The 27,834-nt window shown below is 45.9% G+C and overlaps 1 protein-coding gene across 1 annotated transcript; it reads right to left on the bottom strand.

The window, feature by feature from the left end:
* Positions 1 to 27,834, bottom strand: LOC142272290 (uncharacterized). The gene is made up of 7 exons (XM_075332502.1): positions 26,856 to 27,834; positions 16,789 to 16,862; positions 15,895 to 16,074; positions 15,690 to 15,813; positions 15,509 to 15,606; positions 15,221 to 15,311; positions 1 to 1,443 (listed from the first exon to the last, which is right to left on the bottom strand). Exons 1-7 carry the CDS (start codon positions 27,832 to 27,834, stop codon positions 335 to 337), a joined length of 2,655 nt encoding a protein of 884 aa, XP_075188617.1. The 3' UTR covers positions 1 to 334.

Below are 27,834 nucleotides of genomic sequence, written 5' to 3'. Positions count from 1 at the left end.
CATTGGCTGTAAGCCATAATCATAAACATTAACAGAAATAAACACTTGAAATAGATCACTGTGTTTGTAATGATGCTATATAACTATATGTGTATCACTTTTTGTATTGAATTACTGAAATAAATTAACTTTTTGATGATATTCTGAGATGCACCTGTATATGGCTTCTCCCTGTGTGAATTTTTCTTAATGGTAAACAAATTATAATTTTCAAGTAAAACATTTCTAAAACGTCTAGGTATGATAATGGCTTCCACCCGTGTGATTTTTGTGATGTTCAAAAAGATTGCATTTGTATGTAAAATATTTCCCACATTCTATCATGAAAAGGCTTCTAATCTGTGTGAGTTCTCTGATGTGAAACAAAATCAGATTTATGTGCAAAACATTTCCCACATTCTGAACATGAAAATGGCTTCTCCTCTGTGTGAGTTCTCTGATGTGTAACAAAATGAGATTTACGTGCAAAACATTTCCCACATTCTGAGCATGAAAAAGGCTTCTCTCCTGTGTGAGTTCTCTGATGCATAACAAGAAGTGATTTACGTGTAAAACATTTCTTACATTCTGAACATGAAAACGGCTTCTCTCCTGTGTGAGTTCTCTGATGTGTAACAAAATTTTGTTTATGTGCAAAACATTTCTCACATGCTGAACATGAAAAAGGCTTCTCTCCTGTGTGAGTTCTCTGATGCATAACAAGAAGTGATTTACATGTAAAACATTTCTTACATTCTGAACATGAAAACGGCTTCTCTCCTGTGTGAGTTCTCTGATGTGTAACAAAATGTTGTTTATGTGCAAAACATTTCTCACATTCTGAACATGAAAAAGGCTTCTCTCCTGTGTGAGTTCTCTGATGTATAACAAGATGTGATTTACGTGAAAAACATTTCCCACATTCTGAACATGAAAAAGGCTTCTCTCCTGTGTGAGTTCTCTGATGCATAACAAGAAGTGATTTACGATGAAAACATTTCCCACATTCTGAACATGAAAAAGGCTTCTTCCCTTTGTGAGTTCTCTGATGTGCAACAAAATTTGATTTATGTGCAAAACATTTGCCACTTTCTGAACATGAAAATGACTTCTTCCTTGTGCGAGTTCTCTGATAACTAACAGACTCTGAAGAAAATCCTTTCACCCCTGTGTGATTTTTTTTATCTATTTTTTCAGATTCTAAAACTGAAAATGGCGTCTTTCCTGTAAGAGCACTTCTATTTTGAATGCCTGTTTTGTGACTTTTATTTTTCTTAATAGTCTGTGATAAATCAGAAGATAGGACCTGTTTAAAAGAATCAGATGATAGATCTTTGCTTTGAAGAGATGATGCTTTATCTGGAGCAATGGCATTTGCTTCAGTATTTGCTTGTGTGATATCAAGATCATCTGATTTAAAAATTGAAGATGTCAGCTGTGCTTCTGATCTCCTGGTGCAGTCATCTGCCAAGAACAAAAAAATATTTTTAATATATAAAAATGTAAGGATATAATTTGTAAAATAGCTATAGAAATTGCAAGTTATGTAGCAATCTATAAATTATATTTACTGAAACAAAAACAGTTCACAATTTAACACTAGAGCTCTGAGCAGAAACCAGTAGACCATGATGTTCAATCCTCTTTGTTCATATTTGAATAATAATCCAACAAATGATTTGTCACCAAAATTAAACCAAAAAACGTCTACTCCATCAGTTAAAAAGATAGGGTGTTTCCACATTGGTTATAGCTGAAAACTCTTGAAAAATGATGTGGCTTCATAATCCAATCCATAAAAATCCACAGAACCCACAAACATTTAAGGTTTGCGTGTTTCCTGAAGCCCAAGCTGGGTGCTATGTATTGGGCAGTATAATGGTATAGTTGAAATTTTCCCTCTACAACATCCACTCAGAGACTGCCTCTACAGTCAAAATAGTAATTTAGGCTAAAGCAGAATACGGTAAATGCTATTTATTGACTATATGTTGTGGTATCACTATTTGTTTTAAGAACATCCAAAAGCAATGTTTGAAGCGAATTTCAGACTTTTTTTTTCTTAAGTGAACAGGAGACAAATCAATCTTACATTACAGCTAAGATAAAGTAAAATGTGTCACGAAAAAAATCTCAGAAACACTGGGATCAGATTCAGCATTACAAAGGTGTTATGTACAGTGACAGATGTCAGATTGGAGAAATGGGGCCTGGATAGGAGCAGAAAACTGGCTGCAGTGGAAAGCCATGAAATAAGAGCGGCTTTGGTACTAACTACTATAGAGAAAACTGTGACTATAGACATAACACATCTACTAAGATGACCGCCCTCCACCCCGACAGCCTTCACCGTCAGTGATTTAGTAACTAGAGGTGACACATCTGGAGTAATTACAGTATGTAGCTCGGGGGCTCTCGGCAATCCAAACTATTGCATGGGCCAATATCTTCTGTCAGATGAGTTTCTTGAAGAAATATTAGACATTTAGAGAGAACTTTTTTTTTTTAAACTTTGAATTTTTATTGAGATTTTCAATTTACGTTTTTCATACATAAAATAAAACATAAAATTCACAATTCTTATCGAACCTAGACAAACAATGACAGGACAGGTGAGGAGGGTTAGGAGGGGAGAGGAGAAATAGGAGGGAAGAGGGAAGGGTTTCAAGAGTCCATGCTCCTTCCATAGGACCCATAGGCCTCAGTCTCACAGATCCTCCTGTCCCGCAAAGTAGTCCCATGGTGCCCACACGGCCTGGAAGCGGTCAACTGTGTCATGCAATAGTGCCGTGAGATGTTCCATGCGTCTAACGTCCAGTAATCTATACTTGAGGCTCTGGAGTGAGGGTGTCCCTGGCTGCCTCCAATTCTTTGCAATTAAGCATCTGGCCGCCGTAAGGATGTGGGACAAAAGCTTAGAGGCCGTTTTTCCCAATCCCCCATTCCCAAGACCCAGAACATAGATCAGGGGATCAAGATCAACCTCTATATATAGTACTTTATGGATCAACCCTCTAACCCGCTCCCAGAAGGGGACTATCCCTGGACAGGACCAGAATATGTGCAGAATGGTGCCCCTGCCTCCCCCGCATCTCCAGCAACAAGCCGGTATGGAGGGGTCTATGCCATGAAGGAAATCTGGAGTGTGGTACCAAAATAGCAAAATTTTATAGATATTTTCCTTATATAGTGTGCATATTGACGTCTTGGCGGCGTTTCCCCAGATTGCTGCCCATTCCTGAGGAAGTATCCGCCTTCCCAATAGAGACTCCCATTTCCGCATGTATGGAAAAGACCCCTCGGGCCCCTCCCGTGAATCAGAAAGCAAAATGTAAATTTCCGAAATCAGCCCCTTAGTATCAGTGCCCCTTCTGCAAATTTTCTCAAAATCTGTGGGAATCGAGGCCCCTGCCCTGCCAAACAAGGAGCCAGCCAAGTCTCTGATCTGCAGATATTGGAAAAACTCTCGATTAGAGAGAGAGAATTTATCTCTAAGGTACTCAAAGGAATGGATCTGCATTGTACTTCCATCTATAATGTCTGCAAATCTGAATAGACCTGCCTTGAGCCAGGGGTGCACCATGTCCGACTCCAGACTGCTTGGGAGCAAGGGTTGGTATATGAAGGACACCAGAGGGGAGCAGGGGGATGCCAAAGGAAATCTTCTAATGCAAAATGCCCAGAGGTCCCTAGTGAACTGCATCGGTCCAAGAAGAGGGGGGGGCGAATCACACTGGGCCGGGGGCCACAGGAGCGCGTTTGGATGTATAGGCGCCAGCCAAAGTTTTTCAATCTCAGTCCACCTGTTGTATGCCCAAAGGGACACCCAACAGGGGATCCTCCTAAGATGGGCCGCCCAATAGTATTTTAGGATGTCCGGGACAGAAAGCCCCCCCCCTGTTTCTCCGAGCCATCAACACCTCCCTGGCCACCCTATGACGTTTGTTACACCAAATAAATCTAAGGATAGCCGCCTGAAGGGACTTCAGCTCCTTTATTGGTACCTTAACTGGGAGGGTTTCAAAGAAATATAATAATTTTGGGAGCAAGCTCATTTTAACCGCCGCAATGCGCCCCATCCACGAAAGAGGGAGGGGCAACCACTTGCTCAAAAGAGTTCTCAGCTCTCGGAAAAGGGGGGGGGAAGTTAAGGTTATAGAGGGAATCATAAGTAGATGTGAGGTTAACCCCCAGGTACTTGACCGCATCTGTCTTCCAACGAAACTTAAAATTCAAACGCAGGTAATCCAGGGCCACCGGGTCGAGATTCAAGGGCATTGCCTCCGTTTTGCTAGAGTTGATCTTATACCCCGAAAGGCTCCCGTACCTACCCAAGGTGCACATTAAAATTGGAAGGGACACATGGATGTTAGTAAGTGTAATGAGCACATCGTCGGCAAAAAGTGAGATTTTAAACGGTTTATTCCTGACCAGGACCCCCGAGATGTCTGGGTTGCTCCTGACCGAGGCCGCGAGGGGCTCTATGCATAGTGCAAAAAGGAGGGGGGACAGGGGGCACCCCTGCCTGGTGCCATTGGAGATGAGAAAAGGCTTAGAGATGTGGAGGGGGAGTTTGATAGAGGCCGTAGGAGCGCTATACAGGGACTTCAAGGCCCGCATAAAGCCACCCGAGATCCCAAAGACCTCCATTGTCTTGAAGAGAAAAGGCCACGCAAGGCGGTCAAAAGCCTTCTCTGCATCTAGACTCAACACCAACGCCTGTTGCTTCGTCCGATTTGCCACATCCACCAGGTCTATGACCTTCCTGGTGTTGTCCCCCCCCTGACGGCAAGGGACAAAACCCACCTGGTCTTTATACACGAGTTGGGGCAACCATCGATTAAGCCTGGCCGCCAAGAGCTTGGTGAACATCTTCAAATCGGAGTTCAAAAGGGCTATTGGTCTATAATTAGCACAGTCCAATGGGTCCCTGGGTGGCTTGGGCAGGAGGATTAAATGGGAGTGTAGCATGGATGGAGGGATAGGGTCACCCTGAAGGAAAGAGTTAAACAAGGCGGCCATGTGTGGGAGGAGCTCCGCCGCAAACACCTTGTAATAAAAATAAGTAAAGCCGTCCGGGCCCGGTGACTTCCCGCCAGGCAGGGCTTCCAGAACTTGCTCCAGTTCCTCTGTAGTAATCTCTTCATTCAAAGCCGCGGCTGCTCCGCAAGGCAGTGAAGGGAGCTCAAGGGCCGAAAAATAGTCCCCAAGTGCCCCAGCCCCGCGCGAAGCCATGCCCGGGGGAACCGGAAGGTTATAAAGCTTGTTGTAGTAATTGAAAAAAATGTCAGCTATTGAAGCGGGGTGATAGTGGATAGTGCCCTTTTCGTCGCGCAGAGCCTGAGGGCATGAGGATGTAGCGCGCTCCTTAAGCTGCCTGGCGAGTAAGGTATGAGCCTTATTACTCCTTTCATAGTATCTTTGTTTGGAAAAGGTTAGCAATTTTTCTGCTCTGCCAATTGCCAAGTCTCTCAACTTTTCCCTAAGGCTGATGACTCTCCTAAGAATAGTCAGTGATGGGGCAGCCGCCAGTCTCCCCTCCTGTAGCTTAAGATGGGCCGTTATAGAGTCCCACTGGCTTGTGGCATTCTTTTTAGCCCTGGCGCCCTCTCTAATGCATAGTCCCCTCATCACTGCCTTGTGAGCTTCCCAGAGGGTTGCCGGCGACGTGACCGTGCCCGTGTTCAACTGAAAGAATTCGACCAGTTGCTTATTTAAAAAGGCCCTAGTGTCGGGATTTTTGATCAGAGATTCATTAAGGCGCCAATGCTGAGGCCTAGGTCGAGGACCATCTTTCTTGAAGTCCATTATGAGTGGGGAATGGTCTGACCACGTAATGGATCCCATTTCCACCCTCTCAAGACGCCCCAGCAGCTGTGAGTCAATGAAAAAATAGTCTATTCTGGTGTGCGTCTGATGCGGATGCGAGTAGAAGGAAAAGGCCTTCTCTCCCGGGTGGTCCACCCTCCAAGCGTCGTATAAAGCCCCTGATCTAATGAGCCTACGAAAGTCCCGGGACAAATTTTTCAAAGCACCCGATGGAGGGTGTCCACCCACAGAGAGTCTGTCGGCCACCTCCGAAAAAGGGATGTTAAAGTCTCCCCCCAACACCGTAGAGGCCGGTGCCAGTCCGCCTATCAGATCGAGTATTTTCTTAAGAAAGCGTATCTGCCCTTCATTAGGTGCATAAATGTTGGCCATTATGTGCGGGGATCCCCCCAGTTGGCCCTCCAGAATCACATATCTACCCTCTGGATCGCAGTGAGAACCCGTAATTTGTAGAGGACAACTGGAGGATATTAAAATAGCAACTCCCCCCCTCTTGGAGCCCGAGTAAGCCGAGTAATGGATGGGAAAGCGGTGGGACGCAAATTTGAAAGTGTTTGATTCCACAAAATGTGTTTCTTGGATAAAGGCTATGTCTGCACCTGATGTTTTCAGTTCCTGTAGCAGCAATTTCCTCTTACGGGGTGAATTCAGACCTTTTACGTTAAGAGAGATAATGCGGGTCATATCTAAAACTTAGAAGTAAGAAAAAGCTAATGGCACACCTATACCGTCGGGGGCATGACTTCCCCTGTGAAGCCGGCCAGAGGAGATGGTCCATACGACAAAGGGCCGCAGCTCCCAGGGACTCTAGAAGGGGTGGTACCTGAAAGGACACATAAGGAAAAAACATCGGGGAGGGGGGAAGACAAGGACAAACATAGAAATGAACATGAATTAAGAACATTAACCAAAATGCATAAACCTTAGGCATAGATTCCCGGGGGGTCAACCCGGAAGGGAGAGACCTAGAGGGAGGTTCCCCAACCCGTCTGAGCTAAGAGAGCCACCCACCTCACTCCCCAGTAGCCCTCCCACGGGGGTCAGTCCAGTGGGCACGGGCCCGTGCCAAAAGGAAACAAGGGAAAAAAAAAAACAAAACAAAAAACCTCAACCACTAACTCCAAGTAAGGGGACCGGGCTCCCGCCAACCCCCCTACCACCCACGGCATCATTGTGGCTACAGCCCCCCCCCTTATGCAGCTCAACAGACCCAGAGGGCCGCAGATGACACAATGGACAGTCAGAGGCTTGCTGTAGAGAGAGTCACAGTATCACAAAGCATGCTCAGCCACTGGAACTCAGAGGGTATAAGAAATAGGCACCAACCAGGTTAAGAAGTGTCCTCAACGGTGAGCCGGGGAGGGGGGCGACCCGCGGCCCCTACCTCCTCTCCCCCCCAAAGCCCCACGCCCTCCACCCCTCACCTTAGACCACACGGGAGGGGGCGGCCCTTCCAACCTTTGCAAGTCCCAATCTGGGATACAGACCGCTGGAATGTCCAGTGCTTCACAGAACAGAGTGGTATCTGCTGGAGTGCGAAGGGTCGCCGATTTACCCCCTCTGCGCGCTGTTAGTGCAAACGGGTAACCCCAGCGGTATGGAACCTGGTGCTCCTTCAGGCTCGTGAGGAGGGGTTTGAGGTGCCGCCTTTTCTGGAGTGTGATGCGAGAAAGATCCGGGAAAAGCTGGATTTTCTTGCCATTGAACACAGGTGCCGTGCGCCTCATTCTAGCCTTAGCCATGATCAGTTCTTTGGTGGAGAAGTCGTGAATGCAACAAATGATGTCCCGGGGTTGGGTGGATAAATTCTTCGGCTGTAAAGCCCTGTGTGCCCTGTCCAGCTTGATGATGTTAGAAGGGGGAGCGTCCAACACTTCATTAAAGATGGATTGTAGTATGGAGTTTGTGTCCTCGGGCCCATCTGACTCTGGGACCCCCCTCACACGGACATTGCAACGGCGTCCTCTGATGTCGAGATCCTCTATGTGAGACTGCATATCCTCCATTATTTTTTGTTGCGATGTTGCCAGTTTGTGTAATTCTGATACATGGGATCTGGTGATGTCATGCTCTTCCTCCAGGGATTCAATTCTGCTAGACAATTGCTGCAAATCTCTCCTCACTTCAGCTATTTCTGACCTGCAAGTTGCTTTAACCTCACGTATGAGGCATTGAAAGTCCTCTTTAGAAGGAAGTTTACTTATGAAATCATGCATGTCCTTATAGAAGGTGTCTGGCCCTTTAAGGTGAGCACCTGCAGTAATAGACACTGGAGTTTTAGTCTGGTGCTGGGGAAGCTGGGAAGGTTGATCTCCACACCGAGGCCCAGAGGGGGGAAGCAGGCTGCTCTGTTCCCTGATATTACCAGCTGTGGCTGCAGTCCCTTCTCCCGGCAGTGGGGAGGGCTGCCCCCCGACCTCCACCTTATCTCCCACAGCCACTATGTGCTCCTGGGCCTGCTGCTGCTGTGCCTGAGGATCCGATGCAGTGCAGGGCTGCTGAGCCAAGGCATTCCCTGTTGGAACTGCTGCAGAGATTCCTCCACTTTCCCCTGTGTCCCCGCTCACCCACTCCTCCTTCTCTTGCTGCTTAGCAGGCCGGGCCAGTGCCTCCATTTCCCCTCCATGCTCCTGGAAAGATGGCGTCCGGGCCTCCCCTGGACCCTGTTCCAGGCCCAAGAAAGTATCCAGCGCCGTGGTGTGCAGCGGGGGGGCCACCGATGCCTGCTGCGATGGTTTAATCCTCCGTGGTCCCATTCTGAGAGCCGGTGAGTAGGTTTGTGCTTATGATAAGTGCTGATTTAGCTGAGGGTCAACAGGAGCTCCTCTTCCCCACGTCCACTCAGCTCAGCATCCTGGACACGCCCCCTAGAGAGAACTTTTTAACCTAGTCTAGTAAAGCGGAGTTGTACGCATTTAAGATAAACCATTGGAGCTACTATGAGTTTTCGCGAGAAAAGTAGAGGAAGTATTAGTGCTCCCCATATTGTACAGTAATCTGAATTTCTTAGGATTGCAAACATAATAGAATTCATGACGATTCTGTACATGTGATTAAATGTATTTTATAGCCATCAACCACGCACAGCTTAGCAATTTATCATGGCGTAGGTGTCATGTTCTTTGTGCAGTTTATCACAATCCTCTTTCAAGGAGATTGGAAAGAACATCTGTGCTCAATCCCCACAAAGCAGGACCTGGAGGCCATGTTTAATAGACTAGAGGAGACTCAGACCCGGGCCCTGTATTCTGTTAAACAGGACATCACACAAGTGGGCATCAGAGTGGATGACAAGGAGTCTGACGCAACATTTTTATATGTAACAATAGAGGACCAATATCTTATATCTGAACAGATGTCAGATCTCAGATATTCTAACATTTAAAGATGACATAGAGAGCCATCTCTGTATTTGTGGCCTGTCTGAAGAAATCTCTTCCCATATGCGGGAGAAAACCATTAATACTTTATCCTATGATTTACTTGGGAGGAAAGAGGACTCGCTTATGGAAATTGATATAATTCAGAGATACTGGTCCCAAATACACCTTGGCCTGAAGACCACGTGATGATGTGTCCTGCATTCATTTTTACAAGGAGAAGTAAACTATTTTGCAAGCTGCAAGATCTAAATAGAACATACAACTGGAAGACTATGACATTGTTATCCTCCCAGATCTGGCCAGGAGCACACTTCAACTTCGTAAAGCCTAATAACCACTCACTGAGTTACTTTGAGACCAAAGGGTTCTCCTACCACTGGGCGTTTCCTCACTTCAACTGTTTGCAAAACAATATGGCCGCTCCGCAGAATTAAAAAACTTGGGGGACCTCCTGACCAAATTATCTACCTTCGACTCAGATCCATCTGCCAGAATGGCCGGCACTTCGTACTCTACCTCCTTTAATCCCACATGCTAATTGGGAAACAGAGAAAGTCACCAAAATTGCAATGCTTATCCCTCAGTGATGGGCATCTCAGAGACATGAGGTCTTCTCCAGGATGACTGATCTGTACTTATTACTATCACTAGATTTACAATTCAGTCATTATTAATGCCTATAAATGGTAGGCAGGAGTTTGATTTGAGAATTCGTATCAAGAAGTATTTGTATTTTTTTTTTTTTTTTTACACCTAATGTATCATTGTCACTTCATTTCCTACTCTGATTATCTTTCTTTTCTGCTTTCTCTCTTTCGTCTTGATTTTCTCTATATTAGTGGGTATACTATACATATTTTGGGTATTTGAGTAATACGGGTCTCTTGTGGAGACTATCCCTGTCTTGGCTTCTTTAACCCCACTTAGATATTGGGACCTGTTCATAAGGTTCAGTTTTCTCCTGCTAGGAGTTAACAGTTTAGTGTGGCCTATGGAAGTTGTCCCTTCGAATATCGCATTTCTCCCCAGGTTTGTCTCGTCTATATCCTATCTTAGTCATTCTCCCTCCCTTTTTCTAATTGTGACTATGGCTAAGTTAACATTTACATCTTATATTGTAAATAGTCTTATGAAAAAGAGTCAGATATATTAGTATCTACATAAAAAAGGGTCTCAATAGATATGCTTTCGGAAACAAACATTAAGTTCTCTTCAGTTTTTACGTATTCAAATAGATACTACAATGCCTGTTCCCTTTCTACTAACCCAAATAATAAAATCGAAGGGTGTTTCTATTGCTTTCCACAAATCCCTTACACACCAGATTTTGGAGTCGCAAGTTGATTCGGACAGTTGATACATTTTCTTTAGAGCAGGGGTCTCAAACACGCGGCCCGCGGGCCGCATGCGGCCCCTGAGGCTGTTTGTTGCGGCTCGCAATCGCGGCTCTATGCTGAGGGTCGGCGCCGGCAGGAACTTTACTGCATTTGAATCCATCTGCGGTGCCGCGCAAGGAGCTGTCAGTTCTATCCCAGTTGCTGCTGCTGTCTGCCAATCAGATGCAAGGAGGTGACGTCATACAGCGACGTCACTTCCTTGCATCTGATTGGCAGGCAGCAGCCATTGGTCCAGACACAGCTCCTCTGCGCTGCACCACAAATGGATTCAAATGCAGTGAAGTTCCTGCCGGCGCCGACCCTCAGCACAGAGCCGCGATCGTCACGGGCCGCAACAAGCAGGTAAGGTACGTGCTCAAGATCAGGACCCGCTGCGTGCTGGACACAGCACGTCCTGATCGGCGGGGCCGCAAGTCTACTCCTTAGGAGACCGCAGCTGCCCGTGCCTGTGATCAGGGGTTCGGGCTGCTGCGGTCTCCTCGCTGTGCTCTGCCTAGGAAGGACGCTTCCGACTCCGCAGCATAAATTCACATGCTGCGGCCTCTGGAAGCCACACCGCAGTTCCGTTTTCACTGCGGGCCGTACACGCACAGTGGGCATGGGGTTTTTAGAAATCCCATGCCCACTGTGCTTTTACCATACATAGCAGGGTTTTGGACGCAGCTGAAGCATGCTGCATCCAAAACTCTGCAAGTACTGATCATGGGCACACAGGGAACGGAGGAAAGGTGAGGAGAATTTTTTTTGTTTGCGTATTACTAAAGGATGGGCACAATATTACAGGGATGGCCACAATACTACAAGGGTGGGAAGAATATTACAGGGATGGCCACAATACTACAAGGGTGGGCAGAATATTACAGGGATGGCCACAATACTACAAGGGTGGGCAGAATATTACAGGGATGGCCACAATATTACAAGAGTGGGCAGAATACTACAAGGGTGGGCAGAATACTACAGGGATGGGCAGAATACTACAGGGATGGCCACAATACTACAGGGATGGCCACAATACTACAGGGATGGCCACAATACTACAGGGATGGCCACAATACTACAGGGATGGCCACAATACTACAGGGATGGCCACAATACTACAGGGATGGCCACAATACTACAGGGATGGCCACAATACTACAGGGATGGCCACAATACTACAGGGATAGGCAGAATACTACAGGGATAGGCAGAATACTACAGGGATAGGCAGAATACTACAGGGATAGGCCACAATACTACAGGGATGGCCACAATACTACAGGGATGGCCACAATACTACAGGGATGGCCACAATACTACAGGGATGGCCACAATACTACAGGGATGGGTTGAATACTACGGGGATGGCCACAATACTACGGGAATTGGCAGAATACTACAGAGCACAATACTACAAGGATGAGCACAATACTACAAGGATGGGCACAATATTACTGGGCACAATACTACAAGGATGGGCACAATACTACAAGGATTGGAACAATATTACTGGGCACAATACTACAAGGCACAAGGATGGGCACTATACTACTGGGCACATACTACAAGGATGGGCAGATACTACTGGGCACAATACCACAAGGATGAGCACCTTACTACAGGGCACATGGATGGGGACATTACTGCAGCATGGGCACATTACTACAAGATTTTGGCTAAGATTACTATATGATGCTGCTAATTGTAAAACAATTACAAGAAGGTGATAAAATGTAAAAAAAAAAAAAAATCCTAAAGCATGACATTTTTTTTATTTACATTAAAAATGCTTTTCTGTACATAAACTTAACAAAAAAACTGCACGTTTGTTATAATAAACAAGCGAAAAATGTTTACAAAAGTGATCCAAGATGTATAGAAAAAAAAACATGGATTCATTAAAAATGTTCACTTTGTCCTGCAAATAATGCGGGCCCCCTCATTTTTTTTTTTTCTATATGCGGCCCATGCACCCAGCTGAGTTTGAGACCCCTGCTTTAGAGTGTGTATTGCTCACATTTATTTCCTCAACACCGAACAAAGACCATTTGGGATCAAAGTTTTGCAGTCACTGGCTGAGATCACCGGGGGAATCCTCTATCATTCTGATGGGATTCTATGTAGATACAAGTGGGAGGAGCTCTGCCTCTAGCTCCTCCCTCTGCCTCTAGCTCCTCCGTGTCCAGCTTCTCCCTCTGCTTCTAGCTCCTGTCATCATCAGAGAGTCTCATCAGTAACAACCGCCATCTCCTACCTCAGTAATGGGAAAGTCTTCATTGAATACAGATTTTTACCTCAGGATTGAAAATTTTAACTGATCAATTCCTCCAGAGAATAAGATATATGACAGAATTGCTTACTTTCATGTGCACTAATTATTTATGATATAAAAATTAAGATCATGGTTATGCTTTAAACATCCCGGCTCCATTTCATGGGGCGTGTGAATGGGAGCGCAATAAATCACTTTCTTCTGCCGAGTGGGATGAGATCTTTACGGTTACTCATAAGATCTCTGTATCTTGTCATATCCAAGAGATGAAGCAAGAAAAAGGGAATGCACAGCCAACCAATATAAGAAAATGAGGGTGCACAGTCTGCTGTAAACAATTGGTACTAGAGAGGAAAAGAAGCAGGCATTGGCACTCAGCTCAATATAGAATGCATGACAATCAATATATAAATAACCAGAAATCTTTTATTGAAAACATACCCCAATAAAAACATTTAAAAGGCAAAAAACACCAGACAAGAAAAACAATGATTAGCCGTGGTGCTATACAATGATGCAAAGTATTAACCAGCAAAGGACAAAATAGCCATAGGACATATCAATGAGTCCATTCAAAAGATGCAAAAACATACACATATAATGGCACAGCTGGATAATTGCACAAATGAAATAACCCACCATAACAGAAGTACATCACTGTTAAGTGCCTAAGTGATCAAGGTAGCAATCAGAAGTCTGGTGAACCCCCCATACCATACCATTTTGTCCTTTGCTGGTTAATACTTTGCATCATTGTATAGCACCACAGCAAATCATTGTTTTTCTTGTCTGGTGTTTTTTGCCTTTTAAATGTTTTTATTGGGGTATGTTTTCAATAAAAGATTTCTGGTTATTTATATATTGATTGTCATGCATTCTATATTGAGCTGAGTGCTAATGCCTGCTTCTTTTCCTCTCTAGTACCATATCCAAGAGATGAACTATAAGTTCATGTCCAGGTGGTATAAGACCCCCGAGCGTATTCATCACATGTTGCCTGGTACATCTGATAAGTGTTGGAGATGTGACTCAGCTGTGGGCAATATGACCAATATTCGGTGGGCCTGTTCAGGTATTAACCATCTTCAGGACAAAATCTTTGACCTCTGTAATAAACTCTTTGGTACAACACTACAGAACTCTCCAGAAGCAGCGTTACTTTCCATATTTGCAATGTCAGTTTCATCCATCAAGAAAGGTCTCTTCTGAATATCTCTGACAGCAATGAGGCAAGTCATCTCTAGACACAGGAGATCATCCTCTCCGCTCTAAGCTGGAATTGGCTGCATCTGTGGACTTTTTAATACGGATGGAAAATGTAATAATTTCAGATGATTGTCTCCGTTCTGAGTCTTATGAATAGGAGGACACGGTTACCCCGGTCTTCCTTTACCTCTCCTGACTTTGAGACTTGGTTAACCAATCCATGTTACATCTAGTAATGATATGAGGCTTTTTGTACTTGAATTGATGCTTTTCTTCCCCTTATGTGTTTCTATATTTTATGTTTTATGGTGTGTGCTCTTCTTCTCTACCCCCTTTTGTATGACATTATTGTGTCTCGTGTTTTGTATTCAAAATTATATTTGTACAAAATATTTGTCAATTCTTGAATAATGAAATAAAAACTTATTGTACCATAAACAATGAAAAATAATTATAAATTCTGCTAACGTTCTGCTGTCTAAGAAAATGAGAGCAGGTTTCAATCTATGGTAATTCACAGGTTACACCGTCCTCAGCTTTTATGCCCGAGATCGGAAATATTAAATCTTCTAAATGTACCATGTGTAACTCAGAGGCTTCAGATCTATTTCACATGTATTGTGACTGCCCGGAAAGTAGGAACTTCACCGCTCATGGAATGGTGTCTCGTCATAAATGGGAAGTTTCACAAGACTGGACCTTTGTAACAATCCGATCAGCACATTCAGCAGAAGGGAGAGAAGGAAGATTCATCAATGAGATGCCGAGATTCTAGGACGTCACCAGCATCATTACCCTCCGCTTTCTCTTAGGGGTCCACCATACAGATTAGATTTTTCTTCCCATGATTTTCTAAGTTCTCTGCACATTCTACGTACGCTGTCATTTGGCTCTGCAGATTAGAGATCTGGGCAGCAAAGAGTCAACATCTTCTAATTTCAGGGGATAGGATGGATCCTACCTGTAAGATCTGACTGATACAGATCTCACTCCAACAGAAGAGCGTCCAATGCCCAAAATAATGAGGACAGTTTTGGGTGGAGGAGCATGTGGTGGTCTAGTAGCAGAATGGTGACCATTTGATATGGCCGGACTACAACCCTGATAAAGCAGCCACAGCCGGAGACTGAGAAGAATCTGTGACTTCTCTGCATTTAGTGGTCACTACTCACCTGGGCGGTTATCTGTAGGAATCTCCTCTTTACTCCGCTCATCACCCCTCACATATGTCTCTGTAGTATTAATATGGGGCAGATCTTCCCCCTGAAACAAATATAGTAAAAGTCACAGACAGATGGAGAAGTCCCATCTATGATCAGCTCTAATCCTGCCATCTCCACCGCTCTCATTACACAAGTATAACACATATAACACTGGAGGATAAAACAAGACTGAGCACAAGACCTTCACAGCCGTCTACACATCATAGGGAGATTTCATGGCCCCTTCTCTCCATCTACCTGATGATCCTGAGGAACATCGGGATCTTCTTGTTTACAGTCCTGTGGGAGAAGAGGACGTCGACATCTCTCTGGTGTTGTCCTCTTACTGGATAGAACTGGAGGAGACACATACAGGGACTGAATTAATTCCTTACATACAGATAATTATAGGCCGTGTGTATTTAGTCCTGTCTATTACCTGGTGATGTGAGGGGCTGGGGAACCACCATCATGACGTCCTTGTACAGATCTCTGTGTCCTTCTAAATACTCCCACTCCTCCATAGAGAAATAGACGGTGACGTCCTGACACCTTATAGGAACCTGACACATACAATGATACTGTCACCCCCGATCCCTTCATAGCGTTACTGTATAATGTCCCAGCATTCCCAGCAGTGTCACCTCTCCAGTCAGCAGCTCAATCATCTTGTAGGTGAGTTCTAGGATCTTCTGGTCATTGATCTCCTCATGTATCGGGGGGTGAGGTGGAAGCCCCGTGATTGGGCTCAGGGGTCTTCCCCATCCCTCAGACACAGGGGCCTGACAGCGCTCACTAGAGGTCTTCTTCACTACTGTGTAATCCTGGTTATGGAGAGACACAGTAATAAATCTCACTCCAGACATTTCCAGAGTCCTCACCTCTCCAGTTCTGTCCATCTGTTATTCCCATAGATAAGAATGATGTAATGTGACGTCATCAGAATCTCTCACCTCTCCAGTAAGCCGGAAGAGGATCTCTAGGGTGAGGTGTAATATTCTCTCCGCCATCTTGTCCCTGTCCATATCCATCCTTCACGGGGCAATCAGGAGAATTCTCTTGTATAGAAGATCTCCACTGAGAGGATCCGATATTGTAGGGACCTGAATGGGGAGAAGAGGACGATGTAACATCATAAAGAATCCGCTGTAATAATACAATTACTGGAGATAATAAGGGGAAACATATGAGGAGACAGAACGTGTAGAAGTTGTTCGCTCTTGTTTCGTATGGACTGGAACATAAATTGAATTCCTGACTAAGACGTCTCCTCCGCTCCCAGTCACTGGTTGTTTCAGTTAATGCTTCAGCCACTGTTTGACGGCAGAGATCACGTTTGTTATCAGTGACTAAACTGACAGGAAATCCAGAGACTGGCGGGGACCCCAGCAGCGGGGGCACAGGAGTAATGGGGGAGCGTTATGTGTTACTATTGTTAGTATTTTACAGTAGTCAGTTCTTTCTTTCTACTAATAAATCCTATATATTTAGGCCATACACAACAAGCAGTTTCCTCCTCGGAGTCGGCAGCTGAATACGTTTCTCATAGACTCATCTTCCATATCACTAATTCTCCTCTCATTTACCGACACTGGAATCGGCATCAGCAAAACTGCAGGAGAAATTCATTACACGTGAGAGAAGACATAACAGCTCCTTGATGAGGGCGACATCTTCATCCTCTACTGCGTCTCTATATACCGTATTTTTCGCTTTATAAGACGCACCTGATTATACGACGCACCCCCAAATTTGGTGAAGGAAAAGAGAATTTTTTTTTTTAAATGAGGTCCATCTTATAATGCCAGTGTCCGTCTAACAAATCATATAGGGCAGTGATGGCGAACCTATGGCACACGTGCCACCAGGGGCACGCTGAGCCCATTCTGCTGGCACGCGTGCTGTCGCTCGATGCTGCAGCTTTGGTCTGCTAGTGCAGTCACGCCGGCAGATCAAATCTGTGTTGGAGCGGAGGAGACATTTCTCCTCCGCTCTGACACTCCTCCTCCCCCAGGCTGCAGTGTGTTGCCTAGGAGACGGAGGAGCGTCAGAGAGCGGCACCAGCGCCGTCTGCTGGCCGCGTGGGAACTGAGGACCCAGCAGCGCGCAGCGGTGGAGCGGGTGCAGGAAGGTAAGTTGTGTGTTGCTTTTTTTTTTTTTATATAACTCGTGTGCGGCAGGGCCAGCATGGGGTGGGAGAGGGGGAACGCACATGGCAGCGGGGGGTGGGAGAGGGGGAACGCACATGGCAGCGGGGGGTGGGAGAGGGAAAACGCACATGGCAGCGGGGGGTGGGAGAGGGGGAACGCACATGGCAGCGGGGGGTGGGAGAGGGGGAACGCACATGGCAGCATGGGGTGGGAGAGGGGGAACGCACATGCCAGCGGGGGGTGGGGGAACGAACATGGCAGCGTGGGGTGGGAGAGGGGGAATGCACATGGCAGCGTGGGGTGGGAGAGGGGGAACGCACATGCCAGCGTGGGGTGGGGGAACATACATGGCAGCGTGGGGTGGGAGAGGGGGAACGCACATGCCAGCGGTGGGTGGGGGAACGAACATGGCAGCGTGGGGTGGGAGAGGGGGAATGCACATGCCAGCGTGGGGTGGGAGAGGGGGAACGCACATGCCAGCGTGAGGTGGGGGAACACACATGGCAGCGTGGGGTGGGAGAGGGGGAATGCACATGGCAGCGTGGGGTGGGGGTGGGGGAACACACATGCCAGCGTGGGGTGGGGGTGGGGGAACGCACATGCCAGCATGAGGTGGGTGAACACACATGCCAGCATGGGGGGGAAACATGCATGCCAGGATGGGAAAAACATGCATGCCAGGATGGGAAAAACATGCATGCCAGGATGGAGGAAACATGCATGCCAGGATGGAGGAAACATGCATGCCAGGATGGAGGAAACATGCATGCCAGAATGGAGGAAACATGCATGCCAGGATGGAGGAAACATGCATGCCAGGATGGAGGAAACATGCATGCCAGGATGGGGAAAACATGCATGCCAGGATGGGGAAAACATGCATGCCAGGATGGGGAAAACATGCATGCCAGGATGGAGGAAACATGCATGCCAGGATGGAGGAAACATGCATGCCAGGATGGAGGAAACATGCATGCCAGGATGGGAAAAACATGCATGCCAGGATGGAGGAAACATGCATGCCAGGATGGAGGAAACATGCATGCCAGGATGGAGGAAACATGCATGCCAGGATGGGGAAAACATGCATGCCAGGATGGGGAAAATATGCATGCCAGGATGGGGAAAATATGCATGCCAGGATGGGGAAAATATGCATGCCAGGATGGGGAAAATATGCATGCCAGGATGGAGGAAACATGCATGCCAGGATGGAGGAAACATGCATGCCAGGATGGGGAAACATGCATGCCAGGATGGGGAAAATATGCATGCCAGGATGGGGAAAATATGCATGCCAGGATGGGGAAAATATGCATGCCAGGATGGGGAAAATATGCATGCCAGGATGGGGAAAATATGCATGCCAGGATGGAGGAAACATGCATGCCAGGATGGGGAAACATGCATGCGAGGATGGGGAAAATATGCATGCCAGGATGGGGAAAATATGCATGCCAGGATGGGGAAAATATGCATGCCAGGATGGGGAAAATATGCATGCCAGGATGGAGGAAACATGCATGCCAGGATGGGGAAACATGCATGCCAGGATGGAGGAAAAATGCCACGACAGGGTACATTTACCAGGAAGGGGTACATTTACCTGGATGAGATAAATTAACCAGGATTGGGAACATTTACCAGGAATGGGGTACATGCCCCGATGGGGGAACATTTACGATGGGCAATATGTCAGGATGGGGTACATTTACCAGGAATGGGGTACATTTACCAGGATGGGGCCGTGATGGGGACAAATATACCAGAATGTAGGAAATATATATCAGGATGGGGGACATGTTTACCAAGAAGTGGCCGAGGAAGGGGGACAGAACTACACAATGATGGGGAGGGGAGCCACTCGTACGTCTTTATGGGATTTCAGGATGTTCAGACTTTGAAATGTAGATGTGGATTACAGGGTGACATCTGATTGCATTCCAGGTTAAAATCTCTGTCTAATATGCTAAAAAAAATTGTTTAAAAGAACAGAGAGTCCTCAGTGGTTGATACCTTTTAATGGCTAACTGAAAAGATGGTAATAATTGCAAGCTTTCGAGACTACTCAGGTCTCTTCATCAGGCATGGTATAACACAAAATCTGAAGAGTCACATATTTATACACAACAGGACTTAGAATAGTGCAGTAAAAAAAAAAAAAAAAAAAAAAGAACAAGTTATATGAAACAGAACTATCTCTATGGCAGGGGGCAAACTGTTGTATATATAGTTGTTCATATAACTTGTTCACAACAGTTAGCCCCCTGCCATAGAGATAGTTCTGTTTCATATAACTTGTTCACAACAGTTTGCCCCCTGCCATAGAGATAGTTCTGTTTCATATAACTTGTTCTTTTTTTTTTTTTTTTTTTTTTACTGCACTATTCTAAGTCCTGTTGTGTATAAATATGTGACTCTTCAGATTTTGTGTTATACCATGCCTGATGAAGAGACCTGAGTAGTCTCGAAAGCTTGCAATTATTACCATATTTTCAGTTAGCCATTAAAAGGTATCAACCACTGAGGACTCTCTGTTCTTTTAAACAATTTTTTTTTATCTCTACTGGCTAACACGGTACAAAGATATATTTTACTTGTGTCTAATATGCTGCAATTTTTTTCCAGAAAGATCAATCCAACAGCTGTGTCTGGAAAGGGCAGGGGCTCAGCTTCAATGTGTGGTAAGCATGCATGAGCGTGATGCCCCCTGCTGAAGAGAAGACGGCAAAGGTAAGATTAAAATCAATTCTTTATATAATAGGATTGGTTGGCACTTCGGAAAAAAAATTGGGTTTAGGGCTACAGTTTGGGCACTCGGCCTGTAAAAGGTTCGCCATGACCGATATAGGGTATATGTCCCTCATAGCCCCCCATCCTAAAATTAGCCCCCTTAATCTGGATATGGCCCCCTTATAATGAATATAGCACCCTTGTGCTGGCACACGTTCCCCTGTGCTGCCTATGGCCCCTTTGGATTGCACACATTCCCCTGTGCTGCCTATGGCCCCACTATGGATTGCATACGTTCCCCTGTGCTGCCTATGGTCCTCTATGGATTGCACACGTTCCCCTGTGTTAGATATCGCCCCCAGGGCGTGTATATATATACACACAGTGCCTACAAGTAATATTCAACCCCCTGCAGATTTAGCAGGTTTACATATTCGGAATTAACTTGGCATTGTGACATTTGGACTGTAGATCAGCCTGGAAGTGTGAAATGCTCTGCAGCAAAAAATAATGTTATTTCTTTTTTTTTTTTTTTTTTTAAATTGTGAAACGTTTATTCAGAGGGTCATTTATTATTCAACCCCTCAAACCACCAGAATTCTGTTTGGTTCCCCTAAAGTATTAAGAAGTATTTCAGGCACAAAGAACAATGAGCTTCACATGTTTGGATTAATTATCTCTTTTTCCAGCCTTTTCTGACTAATTAAGACCCTCCCCAAACTTGTGAACAGCACTCATACTTGGTCAACATGGGAAAGACAAAGGAGCATTCCAAGGCCATCAGAGACAAGATCGTGGAGGGTCACAAGGCTGGCAAGGGTTACAAAACCCTTTCCAAGGAGTTGGCCCTTCCTGTCTCCACTGTTGGGAGCATCATCCGGAAGTGGAAGGCTTATGGAACTACTGTTAGCCTTCCACGGCCTGGACAGCCTTTGAAAGTTTCCACCCGTGCCGAGGCCAGGCTTGTCCGAAGAGTCAAGGCTAACCCAAGGATAACAAGGAAGGAGCTCCGGGAAGATCTCATGGCAGTGGGGACATTGGTTTCAGTCAATACCATAAGTAACGTACTCCACCGCAATGGTCTCCGTTCCAGACGAGCCCGTAAGGTACCTTTACTTTCAAAGCGTCATGTCAAGGCTCGTCTACAGTTTGCTCATGATCACTTGGAGGACTCTGAGACAGACTGGTTCAAGGTTCTCTGGTCTGATGAGACCAAGATCGAGATCTTTGGTGCCAACCACACACGTGACGTTTGGAGACTGGATGGCACTGCATACGACCCCAAGAATAACATCCCTACAGTCAAGCATGGTGGTGGCAGCATCATGCTGTGGGGCTGTTTCTCAGCTAAGGGGCCTGGCCATCTGGTCCGCATCCATGGGAAGATGGATAGCACGGCCTACCTGGAGATTTTGGCCAAGAACCTTCGCTCCTCCATCAAGGATCTTAAGATTGGTCGTCATTTCATCTTCCAACAAGACAACGACCCAAAGCACACAGCCAAGAAAACCAAGGCCTGGTTCAAGAGGAAAAAAATCAAGGTGTTGCAGTGGCCTAGTCAGTCTCCTGACCTTAACCCAATTGAAAACTTGTGGAAGGAGCTCAAGATTAAAGTCCACATGAGACACCCAAAGAACCTAGATAACTTGGAGAAGATCTGCATGGAGGAGTGGGCCAAGATAACTCCAGAGACCTGTGCCAGCCTGATCAGGTCTTAGAAAAGAATTAGCTGTAATTGCAAACAAGGGTTATTCCACTCAATATTAAACCTAGGGGTTGAATAATAATTGACCCACACTTTTATGTTGAAAATTTATTAAAATTTAACTGAGCAACATAACTTGTTGGTTTGTAAGATTTATGCATCTGTTAATAAATCCTGCTCTTGTTTGAAGTTTGCAGGCTCTAACTTATTTGCATCTTATCAAACCTGCTAAATCTGCAGGGGGTTGAATACTACTTGTAGGCACTGTATATATATACACACACACACCCGCCCGCATATTCGGCTTATAAGAGGCACCCCCTACTTTCCCCCAAAATTTGGGGGAACAAAAGTGCGTCTTATAAAGTGAAAAATACGGTACATATTTGTCCGGAGTCCGTCACTGACTTCATCACCACCACTAAATGGAGAGGAAAATGTTTACATGGACAGGGGTTTAGATTTGGCATTGGTATTTTTTTTTTTATAGCCCTTGATATGTGGTTTTTTTTTTTGGGGGGGGGGGGGGGGGCATTTTCCCCCTAGGCTTCTGTATATTACATGAAAATGGCTAGAAAATTAAGCAGGTTCTCATTGCCCCCATATCCTATAATTTCTTGATTATTGGGGGCTGTTTAGTTGCTATAGTAGTTAGAGGCCTATGTACAATGTACAAATGTTTATTAATCTCTGCCAGAGGCGGCGTCCAATAAGCTGTTAGGCCCCAAACACATCAGACTAAGGTCAGCGGTAGCTGCTGATAGTATAGGGGATTGGTCGCTGTATAATATATATGGAGCCTCCCGACAGATGACATCCGGGCAGAGAAGGATCCGGCATGCTGAATGTCAGAGACGGATCCGTTTCTTCTTCCTGGAGATAATCCTCCGCTCCAGGAGTCTGGAGGCAGCTCTCCCATAGAGACCACAGGAAAGCTGGAGTGTTGGTGTATGGGGGACAAGCAGTCAGCCCAATGATGGTTCGGCCGACAGTTATCTAATGTGCATAGCAGGGGTGGGGAATTAATTTTCCTGAGGGGCCACATGAGAGACCCCATGACTGTTGTGGAGGCCAAACCAATAGGCTGAAATTAATTCTGCTCATTATTAATATTTACATATTATTTTATATTTGCCATCATTTAATATTGATCAGAAATAAATACACTGACATTCCCCTATATATTGTATAAGCCCCATACAGCACCCTACAAACAGTATGAGACTCACACGGCACCCTACATACAGTATAAGCTCCCCACAAAAAGTGGCTTGCAAAAGTATTCAGCCCCTTGGCTTTTTACCTATTCGGTTACTACAGCCAGTGTTTACATATTTTTCTAATCTGATTTGTGTGTGATGTATCAGCACTACCCCATCCTGGCATATGGCCACATCCTGTCCTGCTATATACCCCATCCTGGCATATGGCCACATCCTGCTATATACCCCCATCCTGGTATGCGCTCCCATCCTGCTATACAGGGCTGTGGAGTCGGTAAGCCAAACCTTCGACTCTGACTCCTCAATTTCCCTTGCACCGACTCCGAGACTCCCACATATATTGCTTATAGTTAAGTGAAAAATGTATTGTAGTATTATTAGTAGTAGTACAATGTGAACAGGAGACATTTAATCATTTTTATGATACAATAATCAAGATATTTAGATAGAACATAAAATATATTTATTGGCTACAACTTTAGAACACAAAAAACTGTAATAAATTGTAAATATGTAATACACTATGTAATATACAGTAGATTGCATATATATCCTGTGTGTGTGTATATATATATATATATATATATTACATATTGTATTACATATTTACAATTTATTACAGTCTTGGGTTTTAAAGTTGTATTCCAATAAATACAACATAAAATATATCTAAATATCTTGATTATTGTATCATAAAAATGATTAAATGTCTGCTGTTCACATTGCACTACAATACATTTTTCACTATAATATAAGCAATATACTAAATGTTATTATTTAGTATGTTTTTGTGAGAAAACGGTTTTTTGCCACTTATATAGTGTTATATATAACACTATGTAATATACTATGTAAGTGGCAAAAAACAGTTTTCAACAAAAAAGATACTAAATAACATTTGTACAATCTATGAATTTGTTGTAAGAAATAGAATTGCTTCCATCAGATCCTCCTTCATAGAGGACCTCAAATCTGACCTAATAACGTTAAGGCTAGAGAACAACCTCTCTACAGTAACTTGGGTTGAAGGCAAAGCCGTAACCACATGGGCAACATCTCTAACAATTTCCGTGTATAAAGGAATTGCCTCATGCACAGTCAGTTTTGATGAATGGTTGAAATTTTCTATTTCTTTGAGAGCAAGTGAAAAATGTTACTGAAATCTGGTCAATCTGCTGCTATAGGAGACGGAGTGAAATCGTTTTCCTTGCGGCAACGCTTTGCCTGCTCCATGTCATCCAAATACTTGTCAAAGTTAAACTCCTCATCTGATGAGGATGAAGATATGGCAGCAGTAGCACTGTCAGGCCCCAAGTCCTCTTGCGCCTGGCAGTCCTGTAGTCGCTCATCCTAACTGCTACCTCACTCAAAGCTTCTTTTCCTTTAGTAAGCTGTTGATCATCAGGCAGTATATGATGACTTGGGGCCACAAAAACAGCTGCCAGAAAAATTTTATTTTACAATAGCTGTGTCTCTCCGTTTCATTGAAGCAGAAATGCCATCTGGGATTAAACCTCCTCTTTGGGACAGGCAAAATAGCAAGTTCTTCCACTCCAGTATGAAAATGCCAGGAGTTAAATCCTTAGCTGGTAATTGTTTAGTCACGGTAAATGGATGATTAAGCAATTCCTTCAATTCCGCCACCTGTGTCCATTGACCTTCATTTAAGGTTACTTGAGGGTTCACCATATCTATAAGGAATACGTAATTACTTACCGGTAATGTGTTTTTTCCGAACCCATGATGGCACCACGAGAGAGGATCCACCCATCCAGGACAGGAAACCTTCAGGTTAAAAAAGGGCGGTCCTCTCGCCGCTTCAGTTTGATTACAGAGCATGAGAGGACCTCCACAAAAAAACAACAGGTTAGTAGAAGGCCACCACCAGAAAAATTTGTGAAAGAAGGAAGAAAGGAAGGTGAACCAACCAACAATCCCCAGTGCAGGGTGGGAATATAAGGGTGCCGTCATGGGTTTGGAAAAAACACATTACCGGTAAGTAATTACGTATTTTTCCCTCACCCTATGACGGCACCACGAGAGAATTACAGCGAAAGAAATATTAGGGAGGGACCACAGCCTGTAGAACACGCCTCCCAAAGGTGAGGTCGGAGAAGGAAAGATCCAACCTATAATGCTTATAAAAGGTCGAGGGTGAGGACCATGTGGCAGCTTTACAAATTTGAGCAATGGAAACATCCGCCCGTTCTGCCCAAGATGAAGCTACAGCCCGCGTGGAATGTGCCTTCAGACCCACCGGAACAGCAGCACCCCTAGCCGCGTAAGCTAACTCAATGGCGTCCCTAATCCACCTGGCCAGCGTGGATTTGGAACACTTAACCCCCTTTTGAGGCCCCTGGAAAGAGACAAACAGAGACTTGTCCCTCCTCCAGGAACTGGTGACAAGAAGATACTGGATGAGACAACGACGTACATCCAGACAATGCCAACGCCTTTCCTCCGCACGCGTCGGGTTAGTACAAAAGGATGGCAATACAATCTCCTGGGACGTATGAAACCGAGAAACAACCTTGGGGAGGTACGCAGGGTCAGAGCGCAAAACTACCCTATCGTCCAGTATTTGAGTGTAAGGCGGGTCAATAGAAAGGGCCTGAATGTCGCTAATCCTACGGGCCGAGGTCAGGGCTACCAGGAGGACCGTCTTAAGGGAAAGACATTTAACAGATATGGAGTCAAGGGGCTCGAACGGAGGATCCGTCAGGGCCCCCAAAACCAGGTTAAGGTCCCAAGGGGGAGGGAGACTACCCGTCTAGGACGCTGGCGTGAACTAGCCCTGATAAACCGAGCCACCCAAGGGTTCCCCGCGACATCATAATTGTAGAGTGCCGCTAACGCGGAGATCTGGACCTTGAGTGTGCTAACCGCCAACCCCTTGTCCAACCCGCACTGCAGGAACTCCAGGATGGGACCGATGGGAACCTCCCCAGTTACACTAGCCCCCGAGGAAGATAAGAACTTTTTCCAAGTTCTACAGTAGATCTTGGTCGTCACAGGCTTTCTACAACCAACAGTGTGGAAACTAAATTGGGGGAAAACCCCTTACTGATCAGTAACACCCTCTCAAATTCCATAACGTCAGGTGAAACTTGACAGTCGGAGGATGGCACACAGGTCCCTGGGACAGGAGATTCGGAAGTTCTGGGAGGACCCACGGGTCGGTCAGACATCCAAACCAGCCAAAAAATACCATGGTCGCTTTGGCCAGAAGGGAGCAATCAGAAGGACTCTGGCCCCGTCGTCCCTGATTTTTTTCAGGACTACGGGGAGAAGGACCAGTGGGGGAAATGCATAAGCTAGGGGAAAGTCCCACGGGATTGACAGGGCGTCCACAGCATACGGACGTTCCTTGGTATTGAGAGAGCAGAACTGAGGAACCTACCTGTTCAGTTTGGTGGAAAAAAGGTCGATGGCTGGAACCACCCACCTGGCCGTGATGAGGTTGAAGACGGACGGGTTGAGCTCCCACTCCCCCTCGCGCAGGCGAGTGCGACTCAGAAAATCCGCCGCAAGGTTGTCTTTCCCCCTGATGTGAACAGCAGTGAGGGACAGAAGGTGAGTTTCTGCTAGTAGCAGAATCCTGTCGGCTATCATCATAAGGGACCTGGATCTTGTGCCCCCCTGATGGTTCAGATAAGCCACCGTCACCTGATTGTCCGACAACACCCGGGTATGGTGACCAGTCAGTTAAGGGAGAAGTCCAGTCAGGGCCCGTTCCACAGCCAGCAGCTCTCTGGTATTGGAGGAGGAAGCTGCCTCCCTGGGTGACCAGATACCTTGAATCGGACGGTCCAGCAGGTGAGCCCCCCATCCGGACATACTGGCATCCGTGGTCACAATTCGGGACACCGGGACAGACCATGGGACTCCCCTTGTGAGGTGCACAGGAACCAGCCACCAGTGAAGGGAGGCGATGGAGCTGGAGCTCAGAGTAATCCGATTGTTCAACCTGTCCCCCAGAGACGACTGATGTCCCAAAATGTCCCACTGGAGGGCTCTGGTATGTCCTTGAGCCCATAAAACTGCAGGGAGAGTAGAGGTCAGGGAGCCCAGAAGAGACATAGCCCGTCGCAGGGACATGTACGGAACCGCCACCGCCTGCTGCACCAGAGAGCGAATCTTCTCCACTTTGGAAGGTGGTAGACGACATTCCTGTACGAGAGAGTCTAAAGTAAGTCCCAAAAAGACTTGCACCGTGGCTGGAAGCATCCTCGACTTCTCCCTGTTCAAAATCCAGCCGAGACCTTCCAGCTTTGAGGAGACAGTCTGAAGCACGGTAGTACAATGGTTCGCTGAATCCCCCACCACGAGGAAGTCGTCGAGATACGGGATAATGAGAATTCTGTCTTCCCGCAGGTGGGCAGTGATTTCCAGGACGAGCTTCGTGAAGATACGGGGCGCAATTGCCAGGCCAAATGGTAAGGCCCTGAACTGTAGATGACGCACCGACCCGTCGAGCATCACCGCCACCCTGAGATATTGCTGGGAGGGAGGAGCGATGGGAACATGATAATACGCGTCCTTCAGATCCAGGACAGCCATATGACAATTCGGGTAGAGAGACTTGATTGTGGACTTCATTAATTCCATCTTGAAGGACAGGATTTGCAGGTGGCTGTTCAGGCCTTTGAGGTTTATGATGACCCGAAAGGAGCAGTCCGGTTTTCCGACCAGAAAAAGAGGGGAGTAGAACCCCTCTCCCCTTTCTGCCAATGGGACGTCCGTCAGGACCGCCCGGCGCAATAGGGACGTCAT

The sequence above is a fragment of the Anomaloglossus baeobatrachus genome, unplaced genomic scaffold (genome assembly GCF_048569485.1).
Source record: "Anomaloglossus baeobatrachus isolate aAnoBae1 unplaced genomic scaffold, aAnoBae1.hap1 Scaffold_347, whole genome shotgun sequence".
In the NCBI taxonomy this organism is placed as follows: domain Eukaryota; kingdom Metazoa; phylum Chordata; class Amphibia; order Anura; family Aromobatidae; genus Anomaloglossus; species Anomaloglossus baeobatrachus.
This window is presented reverse-complemented; position numbering and strand designations above follow the sequence as displayed.

Bases quoted from the DNA above. Each gene is read 5' to 3' on its own strand.
- LOC142272290 (XM_075332502.1), bottom strand. From the start codon at position 27,834: ATGACGTCCCTATTGCGCCGGGCGGTCCTGACGGACGTCCCATTGGCA. The intron at 15,814-15,894 runs GTGACACTGCTG...TGTATGTGTCAG, and splicing joins TTGAGCTGCTGACTGGAGAG to GTTCCTATAAGGTGTCAGGA. The intron at 1,444-15,220 runs GTGAGTAGTGAC...TGTTCTTGGCAG, and splicing joins TCCTACAGATAACCGCCCAG to ATGACTGCACCAGGAGATCA.